At 40.0% G+C, this 10000-nt stretch overlaps 1 protein-coding gene and 3 non-coding genes across 5 annotated transcripts in view; 3 read left to right on the top strand and 1 right to left on the bottom strand.

Annotated features, from left to right (window-relative positions):
- LOC122254388 (uncharacterized) overlaps positions 1-10000 on the bottom strand; it is a 49474-nt gene that overhangs the window by 26229 nt on the left and 13245 nt on the right. For both annotated transcript variants that reach the window (XM_086536549.1, XM_086536548.1), the window contains exons 3-7: positions 9071-9231; positions 8502-8654; positions 8145-8260; positions 7600-7775; positions 7050-7155 (exon numbers count right to left, since the gene is read on the bottom strand). In XM_086536549.1, the coding sequence (XP_086392675.1) occupies positions 7050-7155; positions 7600-7775; positions 8145-8260; positions 8502-8654; positions 9071-9231 (712 nt within the window). The remainder of the gene's footprint in view (positions 1-7049; positions 7156-7599; positions 7776-8144; positions 8261-8501; positions 8655-9070; positions 9232-10000) is intronic.
- On the top strand, positions 146-218 carry TRNAH-GUG (transfer RNA histidin (anticodon GUG)). Its single transcript has one exon. It is a non-coding gene; the product is annotated as a tRNA-His (tRNA).
- Positions 1570-1642, top strand: TRNAH-GUG (transfer RNA histidin (anticodon GUG)). The gene has a single exon. It is a non-coding gene; the product is annotated as a tRNA-His (tRNA).
- Positions 3094-3166, top strand: TRNAH-GUG (transfer RNA histidin (anticodon GUG)). The gene has a single exon. It is a non-coding gene; the product is annotated as a tRNA-His (tRNA).

The raw sequence follows: 10000 nt of genomic DNA, 5'->3' as shown, positions 1-10000 counted from the left end.
TAATAATAATAAGGGCAACTGTAGTATTGATTAAATAAATGATCATGACAATAATTATTATAACACACACACACACGCGCGCGCGCGCGCGCGCTCACGCACCGCTCATCCCTTGAAATAGACATTTCGCCTCCAGACAGGTACTGCCACGATGGCCTAGTGGATAAGGCACTGGGCTGTGACCCTTGTGGTCCCGGGTTCGATCCCCGGCCGCGGCAGTAGATTTGCAACATGCTTGCGCCCCGACTTGCGGTCAGTCCCCATTTCGAGATTGAGAAAAGCGACATATCAGCTCGAGAAAGTTAGGCGCAGGAGTCGTTCGTGTAATCCTTCACCCCTAGTGCTCAGGATAAGAGGTCCCTGTAATGGTCAAACCACAAGGATGGGCTTCCGCTTGGTCGACTTCGAACTGCCGCGAACAGGTGTTGGGTGCATGAGGTTGCAAGTTTCAATATTTTTAGACACATTCAAACGCGCTAATCACACGCAACGAATGAAATGGGATTTATGAAATTGCATTAATATACATGCACGCTTGCACTCACTTTACCAGTCAGACACACAAAGACACACGAATTATCAGTCATTCTCAAATACATTCACGCGCCAAATTCATACAGACACACACACGGAAACACATATAAGGGCATATTGGTAAGCAGAAAAAAATAAATAAATAAAAATATTGAGTGCGTTCGTGTGTAATTGCGTGTATCGGTTTTATCCAACGAAATCCTGTGTTCTAGTTAATAGGAGTTTAGATTAATTCTTGATTTGCCGCCCATCCTACCGACCGTTGGACAAGGAGCAACTATGCAAGATTTTGTGATTTTTTTTTTCAAACACACATATAAACAAGCACAAATATACTTTCCTTACACACAAACGCACACACAAACACACACACACACAGAGACACACACGAGCGCACGCGCGCGCAAACAGGCTCGAACATACACGCACAGACCACGCTCATCACATCGAGTAATATTAATTAAGATTTTGTGAATTTTGCTGTTGGTCCAAACAGGCACACACAAATAAGCATATATACTTTTCACATACATTAATATATGTCTATATATGTATATACATATATGTTTGTATACGTATAGATAAATAAATATACATATACATACATATATATACACATTTTATTTCAAAAACGATGATAATAGTAACAACTATGATAAACACGGTAATGATAATAATGATAAAGATGATAGAAATATGAAATGGAATAAGAATAAATATACTAATAGTCATGATGATATTAGTGATAAGGATAAAATAAAGATGATGATAATAAAATGATATTAATGATAATGATAAATATGCTATTACTACTAATAATATTCATAATTTAATGTTAATAATAATAATAATGATAATAATAATAATAGTAATGATAATAACAATAATAATAATAATAATAAGGGCAACTGTAGTATTGATTAAATAAATGATCATGACAATAATTATTATAACACACACACACACACACGCGCGCGCGCGCGCTCACGCACCGCTCATCCCTTGAAATAGACATTTCGCCTCGTTCCAGGTACTGCCACGATGGCCTAGTGGATAAGGCACTGGGCTGTGACCCTTGTGGTCCCGGGTTCGATCCCCGGCCGCGGCAGTAGATTTGCAACATGCTTGCGCCCCGACTTGCGGTCAGTCCCCATTTCGAGATTGAGAAAAGCGACATATCAGCTCGAGAAAGTTAGGCGCAGGAGTCGTTCGTGTAATCCTTCACCCCTAGTGCTCAGGATAAGAGGTCCCTGTAATGGTCAAACCACAAGGATGGGCTTCCGCTTGGTCGACTTCGAACTGCCGCGAACAGGTGTTGGGTGCATGAGGTTGCAAGTTTCAATATTTTTAGACTTACTCAAACGCGCTAATCACACGCAACGAATGAAATGTCATTTATGCAATTGCATTAACATACATGCACGCTTGCACTCACTTTGCCAGTCAGACACACACAAAGACACACGAATTATCAGTCATTCTCAAATGCATTCACGCGCCAAATTCATACAGACACACACACGGAAACACATAAAAGGGCATATTGGTAATAAATCAAAACATTGAGTGCGTTCGTGTGTATGTGCGTGTATCGGTTTTATCCAACGAAATCCTGTGTTCTAGTTAATAGGAGTTTAGATTAATTCTTGATTTGCCGCCCATCCTACCGACCGTTGGACAAGGAGCAACTATGCAAGATTTTGTGATTTTTTTTCAAACACATATAAACAAGCACAAATATACTTTCCTTACACACAAACGCACACACAAACACACACACACCCGAGCGCACGCGCGCGCAAACATAATTCATCACATCGAAAAATATTACAAGTTTTTTGTAAATTTAGCTGTTGGCCCAAACAGGCACACACAAATAAGCATATATACTTTTCACATACATTAAACACATACACACACGCAAACACATGCACACACACACACATACACAACCACACACACATACATATATATATATATATATATATATATATATATATGTCTCTCTCTATATATATACATATATATATATATATATATATATATATATATACATACATATACATATGTCTATATATATATACATATGTTTGTATATGTATAAATATATATAAATATATATTTATATATATACATACATACATACATATATACACATTTTTTCTAAAACGATGATAATAGTAACAACATTGATAAACACGGTGATGATAAAAATGATAAAGATGATAGAAGTATGAAATGGTATAAGAATAAATATACTAACAGTAATGATGATGTTAGTGATAAGGATAAAATAAAGATGATGATAATTAAATAATATTAATGATAATGATAAATATGCTACAACTACTACTAATATTCATAATGTAACGTTAATAATAATAATAATGATAATAATAATAGTAATAATAATAACAATGATAACAATAATGATAAGGGCAACTGTAGTAATGATTAAATAAATGATCATAACAATAATTATCATAACACACACGCGCGCGCGCGCGCTCACGCACCGCTCATCCCTTGAAATAGACATTTCGCCTCGTTCCAGGTACTGCCACGATGGCCTAGTGGATAAGGCACTGGGCTGTGACCCTTGTGGTCCCGGGTTCGATCCCCGGCCGCGGCAGTAGATTTGCAACATGCTTGCGCCCCGACTTGCGGTCAGTCCCCATTTCGAGATTGAGAAAAGCGACATATCAGCTCGAGAAAGTTAGGCGCAGGAGTCGTTCGTGTAATCCTTCACCCCTAGTGCTCAGGATAAGAGGTCCCTGTAATGGTCAAACCACAAGGATGGGCTTCCGCTTGGTCGACTTCGAACTGCCGCGAACAGGTGTTGGGTGCATGAGGTTGCAAGTTTCAATATTTTTAGACTTACTCAAACGCGCTAATCACACGCAACGAATGAAATGTCATTTATGCAATTGCATGAACATGCATGCACGCTTGCACTCACTTTACCAGTCAGACACACAAAGACACACGAATTATCAGTCATTCTCAAATACATTCACGCGCCAAATTCATACAGACACACACGCGGAAACACATATAAGGGCATATTGGTAAGCAGAAACAACAAAAACATATATTGAGTGCGTTCGTGTATACGTGCGTGTGTCGGTGTTATCCAACGAAATTCTGTGTATTTAAAAAAAAAGTTAAGTTTAATGATTTACCATCCATCCATCCGACCTTAGGATAAGGAGCAACTATAATAGATTTTGTGAATTTTCACCCCTGCACACACACACACACACACACACACACACACACACACACATATATATATATATATATATATATATATATATATATATATATATATATATATACATACACACACACTCACACACAGAAACACACTTTTTCAGTCTTTTGATCGAATATATTGAAGTATTGAAAAGCTAAGAGCAGCTTCTGTAATACGTGGGATAACATCTATATATACAAAACATTGGCGATGCAATAAATGTTGTTTTTCATCACACTTGTTATAAAATTCATCATCTTGTTCTGGTTATCATTTGATCATCATTATTGCTCTTCTTGCAATGTTATCTACAAATGTAAAATAATTTTCGGCACTAAATATCATAAATATCACAATAGGAATGGCTGTCATTCTTCAACACAGAATTACCTTCCAAGGATAGAGGACGTAACACGCAAAATGACACACAAGAACATCAGTTTATTTGTACGTATCTAAAGCATCATTTGCAGGAAGCATATGTCTAGCAAGCAGGGATATATGTTCAACAATAAAAAGACAAAGAAAACTTATGCACATGAATCACACAAACAGCAAAAATAGAAGGAATCTAAAGGCAGCTATAAGCTCGAACGATTCCTAACGAACCTGAAGACTGAAAGAACCTTATCTGATAAAGGTAAGGCAAATATTCAGGTAATTTTTGTACATTTTTATTAAGCAGTGTGTACAGTACAAGGACAAACTTATGCCATGAACAAAGGACACGCATGGATTAACAAAGGACAAAACATATAGAGAAGGCATATAAGTCAAAAACATATAAACAGAGTATTCATAGAAAGAGATTTATGATTATAAGTTGTTATCATAACCCATGAGAATAATCATAATCGACAAGGCTTTATAATCTTCTTTGATATACATGCCAAGTAGGTTGACATAATCATAATTAGAGTCCTCTCGACATTGACTCTTGATAAAGGACAAAACATATAGAGAAGACATACAAGTCAAAAACATATAAACAGAGTATTCACATCCAAGAGTACTGCTCTGTACACGAGCTATAGAACAAACATGAAACCACTCTATAAAAGCAACGGAATTTGAACTCTGACATAACACATATCTCTATTTTGTACATGCAGGGAAGGTCATTACTACGGCAACCATGACAATCGATATGTTGCAATCGTCCTTAACGCCTTAACGCCGTAGATGTTGAGAAGAACCACATGTACAGTAGTCTCTACATCTGGAAAAAGACCTAGTCATTAGATGGCGTTACTGCATGAGGGTATCGACCCGCGTCTCTGTTACTCTTGTTTGTGTGTGTGTGTGTTTTATCTAAGTATATGTTATATTCTATAGATACTAACAATTTGTGTTTGTTTGGGGGTGTCTATGCGAAGGGGAGAAAGAGGAAGGGAGGGAAGGAGAGATAAAGAGAAAGAGAGAGAGAGAGAGAGAGAGAGAGAGAGAGAGAGAGAGAGAGAGAGAGAGAGAGAGAGAGAGAGAGAGAGAGAGAGAGAGAGAGAGAGAGAGAGAGAGCATCATAAATGTGTACCACAAGTATACTATTAAGGTGTATAATACTAAATATGACGGCAGCGAGATTGGGAGAACGTTGCCTATGACCTGACCTCGGCTGTACCGACATTCGACCTCGCCTTTCACACACCCCCTATGAAAAGACCTTATTTGGTCATGAGAACCCGCGATCCGGACCGTGTAGATAATCTGATCTTGTAGATAATCTGTGTAATTAGAGAGCGCAAAGCGAAGCGAAAACATGTGAGCAGAAGCTGAAGCACACGGGGACACTTTTATATTGAAAACATGAGATCAGTAGCACATAGAATATCCCATATGTTCAGTATGGAATTAGGAGACACCTATACATAACACACAGATAAGTGACAGTAACATCTTAGCACTGGCGAGTGACGGTCATTCACTATGCATGGAACATGATCGGGAATTTTGTGCAAATCTGTCGATTGTAACGAATTGAGTTGATTGAGGTACATCTGAGTTGAGGTGATTTATATAGTAGGCCACTTATTGTGATCATTATATGCGCATATATTTTCAGCCGACATTTTGGTATCAATTTTAGTACAACTGCATTATTATTGTTGCCTATATTATTTATAACCCCACATATCATGCATTACCCTGTGGTGAGGAAGTAATTTATCACACTAACGACGGGAGGGGGCGCTAACGCTTGTTCCTAAGCAATTTAGCTCAACTCCCACACGTCTGTTACTATCCCAATTGTCCAGATCTTAGCAGAAAAAAAATCACATGCTATGTTTGTATTTCATGAGGTTTCACATGCTGTTGGCGATCATCAAAGCGAGCACCAAGAACGTGAATCTAGTCCGGACAAAACAGGTACATCAGACCTTACTATAGATCCTATCCAGTGCAACACGTGACCGGAGGACACTAAAGGAAGTGCCATTTCAACCGCGTCATTCTAGGATTTAGTAAGAGAGAGACTATACTGCGATCGAATATAGAGATATATTTTTAATTCGCTCCCGAAGTCCCAAGATAATATTGTTGAGTCAGTAAGCGTTGTCTAGTGCTTTCTTCAAACTGAATGTTTACCGCGCAATGTATTTAGTTTAGTAAGGCAGACTTTAGCTGACAAAAGTCAGCAACTAAAGCTATTAATTCCACAGAAAACAACGGTAATCTAAGTCGTTTGCAACACCCAGAACGCAGAAGATTGCAAAGTGAATGCACAATGCTAGGCAAAGAGTGGACTTTGGGAGAAAGGGCAAGTGATAAAAGAAGTAATTATTGAAACAAGAGAATAACATATGATATTAAAACTAATGAGCGGTGAAATAAAACGAAACGCTAAAACGCAGATTAAATCATGAAGAATAAAAAAATGCAAAAAAATGCAACACCAGTAGTAGTGGAAGAAACAAAGGAAAGAATCTTATGACAAAATATTCTTATGATCCGCGGTCTGATACGGTCGTACTTGCGGGCGCTTACACACCTCGCCTAAAGGACGTACAGAACCATGAATCATGAATCAATATACCGCTCATGGTGTATATCTGTTCTGTACATCTATGAGGCGATGTCGGCTGACGTCTGTACACAGGATCAAATCCAATCACGGGTTTATATAAACAACCGATATTTGTGATAATTAAAGAGACCAGGCATAGCACAACTAAAAATATCATTATCAAAAAAGAAGGTAAAAGAACAAAGTATAGATTGAAATAATAAAGAATAATGAATAAGGAATACCTAAAGGACTTACATTGTTAAGAGACCAGTCGTAGTAGTAAGTGTAGCGGCGCTTCCCTTCGGCGGCGGCGTTGAGGGCGGTGCTCCTGGCCGGATCGTCGGAACAGTTCGCTAGAAATCTTGGGGGAAGAAGTTGCGAAGAGTTTAGCATTTGGGTTACTGAGATGTGCGGTTGTGAAGTGAAATTTTGCGCATTTTTGTCCTTTTAAAATGGTTGTACGTTTTACTGGACGAGATGAATGGAAATGGGGTACGTTTTGTTCCTTCATTTTGGAATTTGTCATGATATATTGATTGGGTTATGAGACATACTACGGGCAATGATATTCTTATACATCATTATAGATAGCCTAGCTTTACCGCTCCATGTTGTAACTGACTATCTCAGCTCTAAACTTTACTAGTAAACCATACACCATAAATAATCATATTTGACTTAATCACCTAATCTGTACCCAAATCTTGAACCTGCTCATCAAACCTGATTCACACCATAACCTCTTCACCGTTACGAATAAACCTTAAAAAACAGAAATCGATCTCTCGGTCGAGCGGTCCCCCACCTGAGCGCCTCTTCCTCTGTGGCCCCAAAGTCGCTTCTGAACCACTCGAAGATGGAGTTGATGATGATGGTGGACTTGTTGATGGACGTGACTCCATCCCGGCACATGTTGGCCATGGATGTGTCCAGCTTTCGGTCCAGGTCAGAGGCGAAGTACGAGGCCAGGGGCGGGCAGCTCTGTGGAGTTGGTTAGGTGTTGGTAGATAAAAGAATGTTTATTTGATTTACTCTACCGCGGTTATTATTATTATTTTTTTTTCTTACTGGAAGGGAAAAGGCCATGATTCTTGTATGGGGTCAAGAGGATAAAACCTAACGACATGAAGGAACATGACGGTCGACGTTTGTACTTCCTCCTCAATACTTCAAAGAGAAATCTACTTCAAGATGCCCGCACACACAATAACAATAACAACAAAACAACAAGAATGCCCCCCTCTCCCTCACACACACAATAACAACAACAACCAAATATCAACCAAATGCCCCCCTCCCCCCCACCCCCCCACACACACACTTATGAGAATGGCGAGACCCTCAACCTACCGCAGCGCCGCAGTTAAGGACGGAATGGATACGGTGGTCGGCCGGAAGTGTGAGTACCCGACGAGAATCATCCGACGCGAACATCACGTCTCCGGAAGTCGGGTGAGGTCGGTTTCCTGAGGAGTGTGATCGGGTTAGTATCGATGCCGAATGGAAGCACAATTTCAATAAATTTCGTGCATAAGATGACGTCATCTCAATGAATAACAGAAGTGGGGATGATATTGCTTTCTAAATCCATTCCCTAGATCTGAAACTCTTGTAAGAATCCCTCTCTTAACATCCTCTTAATATCCTCTTATTGTCCTCTAGTTCATCCCTTCTACATTTCCTATTCACCATCCCTATCCTTCGTACCTCTGAGGATGCCGTGTTCGATGTCATCGAGATGGAGCGTGTAAGGCCCGACCTGGTAGCCGTAACGTCGCCAGAACTGCGTCACGCTGAGGGTGCTACGGGGGAGGGAGTCCATGCTCAGAATGGCGTCGATGGTCAGCAGGTTGTACAGGTCTGGTGAGGGCTGTTAAGGATCATGACGGATTTAGTATGTTGGTTGGGTCACGGTACTGTTGTATAACTTGCTCTTTCTCTTTCTTTCTTTCTTTTTTTCTTTCTTTCTCTCTCTTATTCTCTCGTTCTCTTGCTCTCTCTCTCTCTCTCTCTCTCTCTCTCTCTCTCTCTCTCTCTCTCTCTCTCTCTCTCTCTCTCTCTCTCTCTCTCTCTCTCTCTCTCTCTCTCTCTCTCCCTCTCCCTCTCCCTCCCCTCTCCCTCTCCCTCTCCCTCTCCCTCTCCCTCTCCCTCTCCCTCTCCCTCTCCCTCTCCTTCTCCCTCTCCCCCTCTCCCTACTCCCCCTCCCCCTCTCTCTGTTCCCCCTCAAATCACCAATCAATACACCGAAGCCTCAAAGAAAAAAGAAAAAAGGATACTGATGAAAAATGTCTTCCTCTCGGCCCCCTGCATCTGCGCCGGGTCCACCGTCTTCAGGAGGGAACGAAACTCCTGGAAGTTCCTCTTGTAGAAGGGACTCTGCTCCAGCGCCCCGTAAGCCACCGTCCGCCCGTCATGGCTGACCCAGTCGTCCACGAGCCTTGGCGGAAGATCGAGATATATTAGCGTTATCGAAGTGAGAGTGAAAAAATGGGTGAATTGAATGGGGGCATGAAGTACTGATAAATTAAGTACTGATAAATGAGGTACTGATAATTTAAGTATTGATAAATGAAGACGTGATAAATGAGGTACTGATAATTTAAGTATTGATAAATGAAGAAGTGATAAATGAGGTACTGATAATTTAAGTATTGATAAATGAAGCAGTGATAAATGATGTACTGATAAATGAAACACCGACAAATCACGGAGAATCTGTAAAACTGGAATTACTTCAATCAAGAGCATAGCAATGAAGGCCTCACTAAATAATAATCCATCTGATCATCCTGAATATTCGCCAAGCACCAAGCACGCATGTGTCACGCGTGTTTTCCAGTGAGTCTTCGACCCGCAGCCGCTGATTCACAGTCTATTCCGCTGTCAATCGTCCTCAAAGGTCATGCTCATGAAGAGGATGATTAATGGACTTCTTTTATTCATATGTGTTTCATGTCTGTTCGTATGAGTGCATCTGATTGTTCTTGCATGCGTACACTCATGCGCTCACATGTAGAGTATATATGTAAACGTTCACATATGTAGATATGTGTACTTTCATGTATACAGTTTCATACAATAACCTGTTACGTCTACTAAAGGATAGTACATATCGGATAAGAGCTACATTCCCCCTAACTCATAAGATTAATTTTCGCGTTTTGGGTGAATAAATAGTTATTTTTTTCATGAAACTATCTAGATCA

The sequence above is a fragment of the Penaeus japonicus genome, unplaced genomic scaffold (genome assembly GCF_977035675.1).
Source record: "Penaeus japonicus unplaced genomic scaffold, GWHDUDI00000001_assembly GWHDUDI00000004, whole genome shotgun sequence".
Lineage (NCBI taxonomy): Eukaryota > Metazoa > Arthropoda > Malacostraca > Decapoda > Penaeidae > Penaeus > Penaeus japonicus.
Note: the sequence above shows the minus strand (reverse complement) of the source record. Positions and strands in the feature narration are given on the sequence as shown.